We start from the raw sequence: 16904 nt of genomic DNA, 5'->3' as shown, positions 1-16904 counted from the left end.
GTTACTAACACAACACAGTCACACAGGCTACAGTTACTTACTCACACAGGCTACAGTTACTAACACAACACAGTCACACAGGCTACAGTTACTAACACAACACAGTCACACAGGCTACAGTTACTAACACAACACAGTCACACAGGCTACAGTTACTAACACAACACAGTCACACAGGCTACAGTTACTAACACAACACAGTCTACAGTTACTAACACAACACAGTCACACAGGCTACAGTTACTTACAACACAGTCACACAGGCTACAGTTACACAACACAGGCTACAGTTACTAACACAACACAGTCACACAGGCTACAGTTACTAATACAACACAGGCTACAGTTACTAACACAACACAGTCACACAGGCTCCAGTTACTAACACAACACAGTTACTAACACAACACAACACAGGCTACAGTTACTAACACAACACAGTCACACAGGCTACAGTTACTAATACAACACAGTCACACAGGCTACAGTTACTAATACAACACAGGCTACAGTTACTAACACAACACAGTCACACAGGCTCCAGTTACTAACACAACACAGTCACACAGGCTCCAGTTACTAACACAACACAGTCACACAGGCTCCAGTTACTAACACAACACAGTCACACAGGCTCCAGTTACTAACACAACACAGTCACACAGGCACAGGCTAACACAACACACAGTTACAGTTACTAACACAACACAGTCACACAGGCTACAGTTACTAACACAACACAGTCACACAGGCTACAGTTACTAAACAGTCACACACAGTTACTCACACAGGCTACAGTTACTAACACAACACAGTCACACAGGCTACAGTTACTTACTACAACAGGCTACAGTTACTAACAGTCACACAGGCTACAGTTACTAACACAACACAGTCACACAGGCTCCAGTTACTAACACAACACAGTCACACAGGCTCCAGTTACTAACACAACACAGTCACACAGGCTCCAGTTACTAACACAACACAGTCACACAGGCTCCAGTTACTAACACAACACAGTCACACAGGCTACAGTTACTAACACAGTCACAACACAGTTACTAATACAACACAGTCACACAGGCTACTACAACACAGTCACACAGGCTACAGTTACTAATACAACACAGTCACACAGGCTACAGTTACTAACACAACACAGTCACACAGGCTACAGTTACTAATACAACACAGTCACACAGGCTACAGTTACTAACACAACACAGTCACACAGGCTACAGTTACTAATACAACACAGTCACACAGGCTACAGTTACTAACACAACACAGTCACACAGGCTACAGTTACTAATACAACAGTCACACAGGCTACAGTTACTAACACAACACAGTCACACAGGCTACAGTTACTAATACAACACAGGCTAGTTACTAACACAACACAGTCACACAGGCTACAGTTACTAATACAACACAGTCACACAGGCTACAGTTACTAATACAACACAGGCTACAGTTACTAACACAACACAGTCACACAGGCTCCAGTTACTAACACAACACAGTCACACAGGCTCCAGTTACTAACACAACACAGTCACACACAGTTACTAACACAACACAGTCACACAGGCTCCAGTTACTAATACAACACAGTCACACAGGCTACAGTTACTAAACAACACAACACAGGCTACAGTTACTAATACAACACAGTCACACAGGCTCCAGTTACTAATACAACACAGGCTACAGTTACTAATACAACACAGTCACACAGGCTACAGTTACTAACACAGGCTAACACAACACAGTTACTAACACAACACAGTCACACAGGCTACAGTTACTAACACAACACAGTCACACAGGCTACAGTTTACTAATACAACACAGTCACACAGGCTACAGTTACTAATACAACACAGTCACACAGGCTACAGTTACTAATACAACACAGGCTACAGTTACTAACACAACACAGTCACACAGGCTACAGTTACTAATAAACACAGTCACACAGGCTACAGTTACTAATACAACACAGGCTACAGTTACTAACACAACACAGTCACACAGGCTCCAGTTACTAACACAACACAGTCACACAGGCTCCAGTTACTAACACAACACAGTCACACAGGCTCCAGTTACTAACACAACACAGTCACACAGGCTACAGTTACTAATACAACACAGGCTACAGTTACTAACACAACACAGTCACACAGGCTACAGTTACTAATACAACACAGTCACACAGGCTACAGTTACTAATACAACACAGGCTACAGTTACTAACACAACACAGTCACACAGGCTCCAGTTACTAACACAACACAGTCACACAGGCTCCAGTTACTAACACAACACAGTCACACAGGCTCCAGTTACTAACACAACACAGTCACACAGGCTCCAGTTACTAATACAACACAGTCACACAGGCTCCAGTTACTAACACAACACAGTCACACAGGCTCCAGTTACTAACACAACACAGTCACACAGGCTCCAGTTACTAATACAACACAGTCACACAGGCTACAGTTACTAACACAACACAGTCACACAGGCTACAGTTACTAATACAACACAGGCTACAGTTACTAATACAACACAGTCACACAGGCTCCAGTTACTAACACAACACAGTCACACAGGCTACAGTTACTAATACAACACAGTCACACAGGCTACAGTTACTAACACAACACAGTCACACAGGCTACAGTTACTAACACAACACAGTCACACAGGCTACAGTTACTAATACAACACAGTCACACAGGCTACAGTTACTAACACAGTCACACAGGCTACAGTTACTAATACAACACAGTCACACAGGCTACAGTTACTAATACAACACAGTCACACAGGCTACAGTTACTAACACAACACAGTCACACAGGCTACAGTTACTAACACAACACAGTCACACAGGCTACAGTTACTAACACAACACAGTCACACAGGCTACAGTTACTAACACAACACAGTCACACAGGCTACAGTTACTAACACAACACAGTCACACAGGCTACAGTTACTAACACAACACAGTCACACAGGCTACAGTTACTAACACAACACAGTCACACAGGCTACAGTTACTAACACAACACAGTCACACAGGCTACAGTTACTAATACAACACAGTCACACAGGCTACAGTTACTAATACAACACAGTCACACAGGCTACAGTTACTAATACAACACAGTCACACAGGCTACAGTTACTAATACAACACAGTCACACAGGCTACAGTTACTAATACAACACAGTCACACAGGCTACAGTTACTAATACAACACAGTCACACAGGCTACAGTTACTAATACAACACAGTCACACAGGCTACAGTTACTAATACAACACAGTCACACAGGCTACAGTTACTAATACAACACAGTCACACAGGCTACAGTTACTAATACAACACAGTCACACAGGCTACAGTTACTAATACAACACAGTCACACAGGCTACAGTTACTAATACAACACAGGCTACAGTTACTAACACAACACAGTCACACAGGCTACAGTTACTAATACAACACAGGCTACAGTTACTAACACAACACAGTCACACAGGCTACAGTTACTAATACAACACAGTCACACAGGCTACAGTTACTAATACAACACAGGCTACAGTTACTAACACAACACAGTCACACAGGCTCCAGTTACTAACACAACACAGTCACACAGGCTCCAGTTACTAACACAACACAGTCACACAGGCTCCAGTTACTAACACAACACAGTCACACAGGCTCCAGTTACTAATACAACACAGTCACACAGGCTACAGTTACTAACACAACACAGGCTACAGTTACTAATACAACACAGTCACACAGGCTCCAGTTACTAATACAACACAGGCTACAGTTACTAACACAACACAGTCACACAGGCTACAGTTACTAATACAACACAGGCTACAGTTACTAACACAACACAGTCACACAGGCTACAGTTACTAACACAACACAGTCACACAGGCTACAGTTACTAACACAACACAGTCTACAGTTACTAACACAACACAGTCACACAGGCTACAGTTACTAATACAACACAGTCACACAGGCTACAGTTACTAATACAACACAGGCTACAGTTACTAACACAACACAGTCACACAGGCTACAGTTACTAATACAACACAGTCACACAGGCTACAGTTACTAATACAACACAGGCTACAGTTACTAACACAACACAGTCACACAGGCTCCAGTTACTAACACAACACAGTCACACAGGCTACAGTTACTAATACAACACAGGCTACAGTTACTAACACAACACAGTCACACAGGCTACAGTTACTAATACAACACAGGCTACAGTTACTAACACAACACAGTCACACAGGCTACAGTTACTAATACAACACAGTCACACAGGCTACAGTTACTAATACAACACAGGCTACAGTTACTAACACAACACAGTCACACAGGCTCCAGTTACTAACACAACACAGTCACACAGGCTCCAGTTACTAACACAACACAGTCACACAGGCTCCAGTTACTAACACAACACAGTCACACAGGCTCCAGTTACTAATACAACACAGTCACACAGGCTCCAGTTACTAACACAACACAGTCACACAGGCTCCAGTTACTAACACAACACAGTCACACAGGCTCCAGTTACTAATACAACACAGTCACACAGGCTACAGTTACTAACACAACACAGTCACACAGGCTACAGTTACTAATACAACACAGGCTACAGTTACTAATACAACACAGTCACACAGGCTCCAGTTACTAACACAACACAGTCACACAGGCTACAGTTACTAATACGACACAGTCACACAGGCTACAGTTACTAACACAACACAGTCACACAGGCTACAGTTACTAATACAACACAGGCTACAGTTACTAATACAACACAGTCACACAGGCTACAGTTACTAACACAGTCACACAGGCTACAGTTACTAATACAACACAGTCACACAGGCTACAGTTACTAATACAACACAGTCACACAGGCTACAGTTACTAACACAACACAGTCACACAGGCTACAGTTACTAACACAACACAGTCACACAGGCTACAGTTACTAACACAACACAGTCACACAGGCTACAGTTACTAACACAACACAGTCACACAGGCTACAGTTACTAACACAACACAGTCACACAGGCTACAGTTACTAACACAACACAGTCACACAGGCTACAGTTACTAACACAACACAGTCACACAGGCTACAGTTACTAATACAACACAGTCACACAGGCTACAGTTACTAATACAACACAGTCACACAGGCTACAGTTACTAATACAACACAGTCACACAGGCTACAGTTACTAATACAACACAGTCACACAGGCTACAGTTACTAATACAACACAGTCACACAGGCTACAGTTACTAATACAACACAGTCACACAGGCTACAGTTACTAATACAACACAGTCACACAGGCTACAGTTACTAATACAACACAGTCACACAGGCTACAGTTACTAATACAACACAGTCACACAGGCTACAGTTACAGTCACACAGGCTACAGTTACTAATACAACACAGTCACACAGGCTACAGTTACTAATACAACACAGTCACACAGGCTACAGTTACTAATACAACACAGTCACACAGGCTACAGTTACTAATACAACAGTCACACAGGCTACAGTTACTAATACGACACAGTCACACAGGCTACAGTTACTAATACGACACAGTCACACAGGCTACAGTTACTAATACGACACAGTCACACAGGCTACAGTTACTAATACGACACAGTCACACAGGCTACAGTTACTAATACAACACAGGCTACAGTTACTAATACGACACAGGCACACAGGCTACAGTTACTAATACGACACAGTCACACAGGCTACAGTTACTAATACGACACAGTCACACAGGCTACAGTTACTAATACGACACAGGCTACAGTTACTAATACAACACAGTCACACAGGCTACAGTTACTAATACAACAGTCACACAGGCTACAGTTACTAACACAACAGTCACACAGGCTACAGTTACTAATACGACACAGTCACACAGGCTACAGTTACTAATACGACACAGGCTACAGTTACTAATACGACACAGGCTACAGTTACTAATACGACACAGGCTACAGTTACTAATACGACACAGGCTACAGTTACTAATACGACACAGGCTACAGTTACTAATACGACACAGGCTACAGTTACTAATACGACACAGGCTACAGTTACTAATACGACACAGGCTACAGTTACTAATACGACACAGGCTACAGTTACTAATACGACACAGGAAGAGGAAAGAAAAGGTGTTCACTCAAACACACACATGCTAACGTACATCAGACTCACGTCTCACTATATATTACATGTCTCAGCAGCGCCACCGTTGAGTTGGCCAACACGGCTGTCGGCTGAAAGACTTATGCTAATATGACTAGCAGACAATTTACAATGAATTTCCTATTTCAATAGTTCACTTTTTCAATATTTCTTTAGAAATACATAAAAACTAATTTCTCTCCTCTCTGTGTAAATTGTTAGCGAACTCCAAGGTTTCTAACTCCACTGCTTTGATGTCTGGTGCTACAAGGGAGGGGAATAACAACTCTGTCAAAACACTTCTGTGTGTGTGTGTGTGTGAATCTCCCAGGCTCTCATTAGCATCTCCCCTTTTACACCGTTACCACAAACCTGGGCCAAGGAATGTAGAATCCACAGCACTGTATGAAATGAGAGAATTCCCCTTGTGTCCCACCTACTCATAACGGGTTCAATACGGACCGCGGGTCTCTACTAGTACTACTGAACTAGGTCAGGCTTCGACCCCTGGTATCGTTTAATTAAGCAATAAGAGCCAAGAGGGTGTGGTATGTGGTCAATATACCACGGCTTGGGCTGTTCTTATGAACGACGCAACGAGGAGTGCCTGAACACAGCCCTTAGCCGCGGTATATTGGCCATATATCACAAACCCCCGAGGTGCCTTATCGCTATTATGGACTGGTTACCAATGTAATTAGAGCAGTAAAAACACATGTGTTGTCATACCTGTTGTATACGGTCTGAACCACCTAGTTTATAAACGCAAATAAGACCTGGAAAAATACCTAGAATTGCAGGAAATTAGCTTTAAAACGGCAACAAAAATCTCTGTCCAATGCAGCATGTATAGAATTGCGAACAATGTAACTTAAAACTGCAAAACTATCTCTCTGCCAACAAGATGGTTGTGAACTGTTTTGGGTGGCATTGGGTTGTGAGGTATAAGGTTTTGCCACATAGGACATTTGTGTGATCGGACCTTCTGAAATAGTACTAGAGTACCCCTGTCTTATTTGACGCTACAGAGGCAGTGATGCTACGTTTCCTGTTTGAACATTTAGCCTAGTTGGCTGCATGGCTTTCCACTGTTTGTTCATGTTAACATGCTGTCTGTTTTCCCAGGCGGGGTTTGACCCTCACTCCCACATGAGACCAGGCCTGCAAGCCAGTCTCACATCCATCTCTGGAGGGAAACCGTAAGTCTCCAAACCCACTCTTTGTTTAAACTGTTTATCACGAGAGCCTGAAAGTCACAGGTCAAGTCCAACATTTTGGTTCCATGTTTCATTTAGTCTCAGAACAACTGCCCTTTCTCCCCACGGTAGTGCCTACTCCTTTCATGTGAGCGCCGACGGCCAGATGCAGCCGGTGCCCTTTCCCCCGGACGCTCTCATAGGCCCGGGCATCCCACGCCACGCTCGCCAGATCAACACGCTGAGCCACGGCGAGGTGGTGTGCGCCGTCACCATCAGCAACCCCACGCGCCACGTCTACACCGGTGGCAAGGGCTGCGTTAAGATCTGGGACATCAGCCAGCCGGGCAGCAAGAGTCCCGTGTCCCAACTGGACTGCCTGGTAAGGAGCCGTTAATGTTTGGACACACCTACTCATTCAATGGTTTTTTGGTTACTACATGATTCCATAGGTGTTATTTCATAATGTTGATGTCTTCACTACTATTTTACAATGTAGAAAATAGTCCAAATAAAGAAAAACCCTGTAATGAGTAGGTGTGTCCAGACTTTTGACTGGTACTGTTTCAACTGGATGACTGTCACTGTGGATAAAGCCATCTGCTGAATGATCATATCATTGTTATAATGGTGTAATGCATAACGACAGACAATGTGGGACGAAGGCTATAACTTAGGTTGGCTGGGCTGTATGCTTGCTAACAGGATAGCCAAGCTGAACTAGCTAGCCTTGTATCTGAGATGATACTGTGACGGTTATCATTAGACATGGACTGAGATACCAAGCCCACTGATGGGCACAGAGGATGCTCTTCATAGGGCTGATGTATAACCAGGGATTCTCTCTGTGCTTGAATTAGACCATTTTCCTGTCCTGCTAAGCAAAATGCTAAGCATTCAAAATACTTTTGGGTGTCATGGAAAATGTATGGAGTAGAAAGTACGTTATTTCCATTAGGAATATAGTGGAGTAGAAGTTGTAAAAAATATAAATAGTAAAGTACAGATGCCCCCAAAAAACAACTTAAGTAGTACTTCAAAGTATATTTTACTTAAGTACTTTATACCGCTACCTTCAGCCCTCTGAACCAGCCCTCTGAACCCCACATCCACCCTCTGAACCCCCACATCCACCCTCTGAACCAACCCTCTGAACCCCCACATCCACCCTCTGAACCAGCCCTCTGAACCCCACATCCACCCTCTGAACCCCACATCCAGCCCTCTGAACCCCACATCCGCCCTCTGAACCAGCCCTCTGAACCCCACATCCACCCTATGAACCAGCCCTCTGAACCCCACATCCACCCTATGAACCAGCCCTCTGAACCTCACATCCACCCTCTGAACCAGCCCTCTGAACCCCACATCCACCCTATGAGCCAGCCCTCTGAACCCCACATCCACCCTCTGAACCCCACATCCACCCTCTGAACCAGCCCTCTGAACCCCACATCCACCCTATGAACCAGCCCTCTGAACCCCACATCCACCCTCTGAACCCCACCTCCACCCTCTGAACCAGCCCTCTGAACCCCACATCCACCCTCTGAACCAGCGCTCTGAACCCCACATCCAGCCCTCTGAACCAGCGCTCTGAACCTCACATCCACCCTCTGAACCCCACATCCATCCTATGAACCAGCCCTCTGAACCCCACATCCACCCTCTGAACCAGCCCTCTGAACCCCACATCCACCCTCTGAACCAGCCCTCTGAACCCCACATCCACCCTCTGAACCAGCCCTCTGAACCCCACATCCACCCTCTGAACCAGGCCTCTGAACCCCACATCCACCCTCTGAACCAGCCCTCTGAACCCCACATCCACCCTCTGAACCAGCCCTCTGAACCCCACATCCATCCTATGAACCAGCCCTCTGAACCCCACATCCACCCTCTGAACCCCACATCCACCCTCTGAACCCCACATCCACCCTCTGAACCCCACATCCATCCTATGAACCAGCCCTCTGAACCCCACATCCACCCTCTGAACCAGCCCTCTGAACCCCACATCCACCCTCTGAACCAGCCCTCTGAACCCCACATCCACCCTATGAACCAGCCCTCTGAACCCCACATCCATCCTATGAACCAGCCCTCTGAACCCCACATCCACCCTCTGAACCAGCCCTCTGAACCCCACATCCATCCTATGAACCAGCCCTCTGAACCCCACATCCACCCTCTGAACCCCCACATCCACCCTCTGAACCAGCCCTCTGAACCCCACATCCACCCTCTGAACCAGCCCTCTGAACCCCACATCCACCCTATGAACCAGCCCTCTGAACCCCACATCCATCCTATGAACCAGCCCTCTGAACCCCACATCCACCCTCTGAACCAGCCCTCTGAACCTCACATCCACCCTCTGAACCAGCCCTCTGAACCTCACATCCACCCTCTCCCCCATCTGCTCTTGTGAATGTAATAATTCAAGGCACAGTCTTGTTTGTCGGCCCTGTGTGTGACGTTTTTGAAAAAGACCTAAAGTAATGATCTTCTGATCGTCCTGCCCCCGTTTGCCATTACTCACCCCATTAGTCATTCTCCCATCCTCCCCATTCATCAGTTTGATACTGTCTCCTGGCCACTTTGGAGAGGGGGAAGGAGCAGAGGGAGAGTGCTGGCTTTGTGACCAGGTCTTATATAGTCATCAGCAAGCTGTTTAATTCATCTGAGAGCACCGTCCCTCTATTGATCTGTCATTCACATCATCCGCCTCATGGACCCAGTCCAGCTAACACTCGTCTGTCCTTGTTAAAGCTGAAAATGAGTCTCTCTCCACACACCACAGCCGAGGGAAGCCCAACTCAAACACACTCTGATGCTTTCATCCCCACACCTGTTTCCAAAGGCACATCTGAGCTGTCTTTGTTGCAGGTGCATTTTAACAGTTGAATAAGATGAGAAAAAAGAAGAAACCTGCACACTGCTCTCGCTGGGGTCGCGGCTCTCGCTGGGGCCGCGGCTCTCGCTGGGGTCGCGGCTCTCGCTGGGACCGCGGCTCTCTCTCGCTAGGGTCACGGCTCTCTTAAGCTTTATGTATTGACCTCAAGGCCTTCGTCGGACCTTTTGTGATGTTCACAACCAGCATCCCTATGGAGTTACAGCTCCACCCACATCCGTTCAATTCATCCAATGGGGTTGGAGTCGCCACACCTGCTTTTAAATCAAATCACATTTTATTGGTCTCATAAAATATTTCTCAGATGTTATTGCGGGTGTAGTGAAATGGCTGTGTTCCTAGCTCCAACAGTATAGCAATATTTAGCAATACATTTGTGTGTCTCACGATACCTGCTATTATCACGATAACTGGCTGAAGCCCAAGTGTTAACTGGCTCCCTCTCTGTCTCCAGAACAGGGACAACTACATCCGCTCCTGTAAGCTCCTCCCTGATGGCCGCACCCTGATTGTGGGCGGTGAGGCCAGCACGCTGACCATCTGGGACCTGGCCTCTCCGACGCCACGTATCAAGGCGGAGCTCACCTCCTCGGCCCCCGCCTGCTACGCTCTGGCCATCTCCCCCGACGCCAAAGTCTGCTTCTCCTGCTGCAGTGATGGGAACATCGCCGTCTGGGACCTGCACAACCAGACCCTGGTCAGGTGAGTGATCCATCTGAAGAGAGGAGAGGACTGGTTGGGGCTGGGAGGGATGTACTACTACCCATGTGATTTTAGCAGTAAGGATTGGAGTGGGATTACATTGAAATGTCCAAAGCGTGAGTGGAATCACTTGGCTAAGTCCACGGTGTTTGCTGGGTGTTGTAGGCAGTTCCAGGGCCACACGGACGGCGCCAGCTGTATCGACATCTCCCACGACGGGACCAAGCTGTGGACCGGAGGTCTGGACAACACCGTCCGCTCATGGGACCTGAGGGAGGGACGCCAGCTCCAGCAGCATGACTTCACCTCCCAGGTACGCTCCTATTTATGTTTACACACACACACACACGTACACACACACACGTACACACACACACACGTACACACACACACACGTACACACACACACACGTACACACACGTACACACACACACGTACACACACATGTACACACACGCGTACACACACACACACACACACACACACACAGGGATACAACGGTACAGTGGGCCCACGGTTCAGTACGGTTTCGGGATATTTACATTTAAGAAAAAAAATAAACCCATCACCCTTTAAACCCTTTAAAATGAACTATTTTATTTATCCTGAAACGTTCCATTCAGAAAAATGTCAAGATGACTGACTGCCTGGTTTCTGTCTCTACTGACAGCAAGGGGAGAATACAATGAAAAGTGCTTCTTCGCTTTGACAAGCTGTAGGTGCTTTGCCAATGTGGGGCCCAAACCCATCAGCTTCACGGATGGCGTTCACTATGTTTTGTGTGTTATCTGTAGTGGCTGGGATTGTGATATTTGGTCTCTCTAGCGTCCACTCAGTCACAGCATTCATTAATTCTAGGGCTAAGTGTGCGCTTGTATGACTCTCATACAGGGGCCGAGTCTGCAACACACAGATCTCCCAGACCAGTACATAGTGAACCGTCAGGGCCGAGTCTGCAACACACAGATCTCCCAGACCAGTACATAGTGAACCGTCAGTGCCGAGTCTGCAACACACAGATCTCCCAGACCAGTACATAGTGAACCGTCAGGGCCGAGTCTGCAACACACAGATCTCCCAGACCAGTACATAGTGAACCGTCAGTGCCGAGTCTGCAACACACAGATCTCCCAGACCAGTACATAGTGAACCGTCAGGGCCGAGTCTGCAACACACAGATCTCCCAGACCAGTACATAGTGAACCGTCAGTGCCGAGTCTGCAACACACAGATCTCCCAGACCAGTACATAGTGAACCGTCAGGGCCGAGTCTGCAACACACAGATCTCCCAGACCAGTACATAGTGAACCGTCAGTGCCGAGTCTGCAACACACAGATCTCCCAGACCAGTACATAGTGAACCGTCAGGGCCGAGTCTGCAACACACAGATCTCCCAGACCAGTACATAGTGAACCGTCAGTGCCGAGTCTGCAACACATAGATCTCCCAGACCAGTACATAGTGAACCGTCAGTGAGGCTTTGAGTTGGACCTCCAGAGCAACTATCAGTGGAGAGAGCTAGATAGGGTGTCTGCGTCAATTCCTTTTAAATGTCTCTGTGATGTTTCATAGAGTTTGGGAATGACTTTGCTGCTGAAATGTGTGCGGGACATTGTGGAGCGGTTTAATTGTTTAATAATCAGGTGAGGAAATCCCCAGTCAGTCACCACCGAATAGGCCTGCAAAGCTTTGGCTGTGAATACTCCCACTGCTTTCGTTATTTCTTAGTTTTTCCTGAATTTGTCACAAATTGTTGAAGGTAGCAATGAGAGCTTGTGTTTTGGCTAACGAGTGGACTTTCCTTGCTCCTGCTGCAAGAGATGTGGCTGAGTGATGGTCATGTAAATGACACATCGTGTTAGAAGTGTTTCAACTCGAGTAGCCGACAGGGGCAAAGCAATGCTTGCAGACTGTACTTTGTTTGTTTACGGTCTTCTTCCCCTCGTCATCATATTGAACGTTGAAGCCAGAATGTAGCGGATTTGAAAGACGCCGGTGTCTCTTCAAATGTGCGTCTCTCTGTCTCGCCATTGTCACGTTGGGAGCTGAGAGAATATTTGTTTTTAGTTTCCTCTCTCTTCATGGGGCCCCTTTTAGGGAGGTTTCCTACTGAGATGTCAGTGCAAATCTTCCATTGGTTGTTTTAAGGGGGAGTGGGTTGCTGTCATTGCGGTTGCCACATTTTGAGACATTGCTGTTGAGTAAAGTTTGTCGGCCATCAGGTGCCCCTTAACGACCACAAGCTGCGTGTCTGGTTCTGCGGATCTGAATGTACAACGTGCCTGTAGTCTGCAGCGCAATGAGCACGTGTTGGAAATGACAGGAAAATGACAGGCGTATCGTAATTCTGCGGTTCACGTGTGCATATTGAACCGTAGGGGGTGTACTGAACGGGTTGACAACATACCGTTGCTGTGTACTGTTGCATCCCCCACACACACACACACTGTATTTTTCCCTGGTTCACCACCACCTCCCGTCTCCTCCCAGATCTTCTCTCTAGGCTACTGCCCCACAGGGGAGTGGCTGGCAGTGGGCATGGAGAGCAGCAACGTGGAGGTTCTCCATCACACCAAGCCGGACAAGTACCAGCTCCACCTGCATGAGAGCTGCGTCCTCTCGCTGAAGTTCGCCTACTGTGGTAAGAAACATGTCCAGGGTGCTAGAAGTCATTTATAACATGTATTTATGTAGTTCCTTTTTTCTCAAGGAATTGAACCATGTTGTTTAGTTGGTACTTCTACTGTACCAACCAGTAATACCAACTGCCCCACATCAGTTGTATTGGGTTAGCTACTAAATATGAAACCATGTGTACTTGCATTTTGGTGCTTGGAGAGTCTTGTGCAGAGGCCTGTCCTGCTTGGTGAGGGCAACCTGGACTCTGAGCTCATGTATCGTGTCCTGTGTTTGAAGGTAAATGGTTTGTGAGCACGGGGAAGGACAACCTCTTGAATGCCTGGAGGACTCCGTACGGTGCCAGCATATTCCAGGTACTCCAATCAATAACACACACATGAATATACACACTCTCAAACACGCATAGATGCTCACAATCCTGGGACATGACATGGTTTGCAGATGTTATTTGTCACATACACATGGTTAGCAGATGTTATTTGTCACATACACATGGTTTGCAGATGTTATTTGTCACATACACATGGTTAGCAGATGTTATTTGTCACATACACATGGTTAGCAGATGTTATTGGTCACATACACATGGTTAGCAGATGTTATTGGTCACATACACATGGTTTGCAGATGTTAATGCGAGTGTAGCGAAATGCTTGTGCTTCTAGTTCCAACAATGCAGTAATAACCAACGAGTAATCTAACCTAACGATTCCACAACTACTACCTTATACACACACAAGTGTAAAGGGATAAAGAATATGTACATAAAGATATATGAATGAGTGATTGTACAGAACGGCATAGGCAAGATACAGTAGATGGTATAGAGTACAGTATATACATATGAGATGAGTAATGTAAACAAAGTGGCATAGTTTAAAGTGGCTAGCAGTATTGTTCAGAGAATTGTCTTTCAGACCAACCAAGACAGATGGTCACTTTGGACACGGTTAGTTCAGGCAAACGCATGACGTGCTCTGAATAGGATCGCTAACGTGTTTTTTACCCTTTACCTCAACAGTCAAAGGAGTCCTCTTCCGTCCTGAGCTGCGACATCTCTGCAGACGACAAGTACATCGTGACGGGCTCTGGAGACAAGAAGGCCACAGTGTACGAGGTGATCTACTAGAAACACCAGTTTGACCCCTCCTCCTAGTGGCCTGACGAGGGGAGCTGCTAGCCCCTCCTCCTCCTCTTACTTCACTCACCACACCCCCTAACCTCAAAGACCACCAGGGATTGGACTACAGACCATGTCGGCTCCCGGATTGGTGCTCAGAAGGCACCATGAACTCTGCTTGGCAGTTGGCCTGGCTATGATTGGCTATCGGGTGCAGACTATAACCCAATGGGCACTGAAGATGTAAATTGTCTTGCTGTTTTTTGATCTGTTCCTGGGCCTGTTTCTGAGGGTTTATTTTTGAAGGTGATGATTGTTTCTGTAATGTGACTGGATGAAGCGGTGCTTTGTCTTTACAACAGTTGCTCCCTGGACGTCTTGTGAAAATTGTACATAATGGAGTAATAAAGACATTTTATATATATATTATAAATATATATATCTATTTTCATGTCCTGGTGTACTTGTGACGTTTTTGCTTTTGGCCTCTCCCTTCTGCTTGATATTCAAGGGAGAACAGAAAGTAGAATAAGCTTCTTCTTTTTTAAATCTTTTTTTCTTTTTTTTTGAGTGTTGAAGCACGTTCTCCAGGCTGACCTTTTTCCAAATCAAATGGAAATGTCTCTCCAAAAACGAAATGGTCAACCAGAACACTTTGTGGAGATTCAAATATGAGTTTTGGGATGGTGACCTTTTTTTTTGGAACTACGAAAATGTCTGGGAAGTGGAGCCTGCCGGCTCAGGCAGAGCCACGGAACTCTGTGGAATACCACAGGACCCCCGCTTGGACCGGCCTATCAGAGGAGACTGGGGGATCAGCGAGAGGAGGAGAACAATGTAAATTAAAACCATATTAAAGAAACTAACTACTACTTTCTCTGTGCCCTTTTATGACCCGTCTCTCTTACGTCTTGGATGGTGTTTTGGGTCGTCTGGTTGATGTTGAACGATGACCTTCAATTCTACTGGATTATTACTAGTACGGGCTGACGGACTGGGCTTATCGGCCGCTTCCCCAGTTCATATGGCTGGCCGGACACAATCTGAACTAGTACGGGCTGACGGACTGGGCTTATCGGCCGCGTCCCCAGTTCATATGGCTGGCCGGACACAATCTGAACTAGTACGGGCTGACGGACTGGGCTTATCGGCAGCTTCCCCAGTTCATATGGCTGGCCGGACACAATCTGAACTAGTACGGGCTGACGGACTGGGCTTATCGGCCGCGTCCCCAGTTCATATGGCTGGCCGGACACAATCTGAACATTGAGTCTGGACCTAAATCTAATGTAGAACAACCCACAGGGTCATCTAGACGGGGGGGTTAAGGAGAACATGCTTCTATGGAATCCATTGATTTGATCCTCTATCCTCATTTATCAGTACATCATCATAACCGGACTTGGATTCCAGTCGATATACAGTGCCTGTTAAGTGCTAGGGTTGGCTATTAGGATCTTTCAAAATGTACAACAGAAGTTAGCATTGTGACCAGCATCTACATAATGTTCAGTACCGAGTAGGATGAAGGTGCCTCTAGACACGGATCTGTTTGGTACCCAAATGGTACTGAGGGTAAGATGCTCTGTGTCTAAGGGGAATATCTTCCTCCATCGTTCAGCTGTTGGGGGGGACACTCATTGTTCACTGCGCCCCAATACCCGCCTTTCCTTCAGTCATAACGAGGGGTGAAATGTGAGCGTCTCCAATTCACAACCAAAGTATGTAGCAAAACTGTGTCAGCACTGAACATAATGTACAGTTGATGATCATTCAATAAACTGTTGTTTTTTTTTGTAGAAAGACTTCCCAGTTCATTTCAATGCAACATATTGTTGAGGAAGCGCACAGTCGTTGTATCAAAGAGCGTTTGAGTACTTCTACGAGAGCCGTGGGTGTCTGTCTGCCCTGACATTAACTTCCTCTTAATAGGTTTGAAAGTAGATACATTTGAGTGTAGTGTAGTGTCTAAACCACTGGAGTCTTCCACTTATACCCCACACT

The 16904-nt window shown here is 46.2% G+C and overlaps 1 protein-coding gene across 8 annotated transcripts in view; it reads left to right on the top strand.

Annotated features, from left to right (window-relative positions):
* LOC115127919 (transducin-like enhancer protein 3-B) overlaps nucleotides 1-16703 on the top strand; it is a 57617-nt gene extending 40914 nt beyond the window's left edge. For all 8 annotated transcript variants that reach the window (XM_065012355.1, XM_065012360.1, XM_065012357.1 and 5 more), the window contains 7 exons: nucleotides 7451-7524; nucleotides 7654-7903; nucleotides 10890-11137; nucleotides 11303-11450; nucleotides 13631-13781; nucleotides 14057-14133; nucleotides 14802-16703. In XM_065012355.1, coding sequence (XP_064868427.1) covers nucleotides 7451-7524; nucleotides 7654-7903; nucleotides 10890-11137; nucleotides 11303-11450; nucleotides 13631-13781; nucleotides 14057-14133; nucleotides 14802-14909 — 1056 coding nt within the window. In that variant the 3' untranslated portion in view covers nucleotides 14910-16703. The remainder of the gene's footprint in view (nucleotides 1-7450; nucleotides 7525-7653; nucleotides 7904-10889; nucleotides 11138-11302; nucleotides 11451-13630; nucleotides 13782-14056; nucleotides 14134-14801) is intronic.
* The last annotated feature ends 201 nt before the right edge of the window (nucleotides 16704-16904 follow it).

This window comes from Oncorhynchus nerka, linkage group LG27 (assembly GCF_034236695.1).
Source record: "Oncorhynchus nerka isolate Pitt River linkage group LG27, Oner_Uvic_2.0, whole genome shotgun sequence".
NCBI classification, from domain to species: Eukaryota; Metazoa; Chordata; class Actinopteri; order Salmoniformes; family Salmonidae; genus Oncorhynchus; species Oncorhynchus nerka.
The sequence above is the reverse complement of the archived record's forward strand: the minus strand, read 5'-3'. Positions and strand labels throughout refer to the sequence as shown.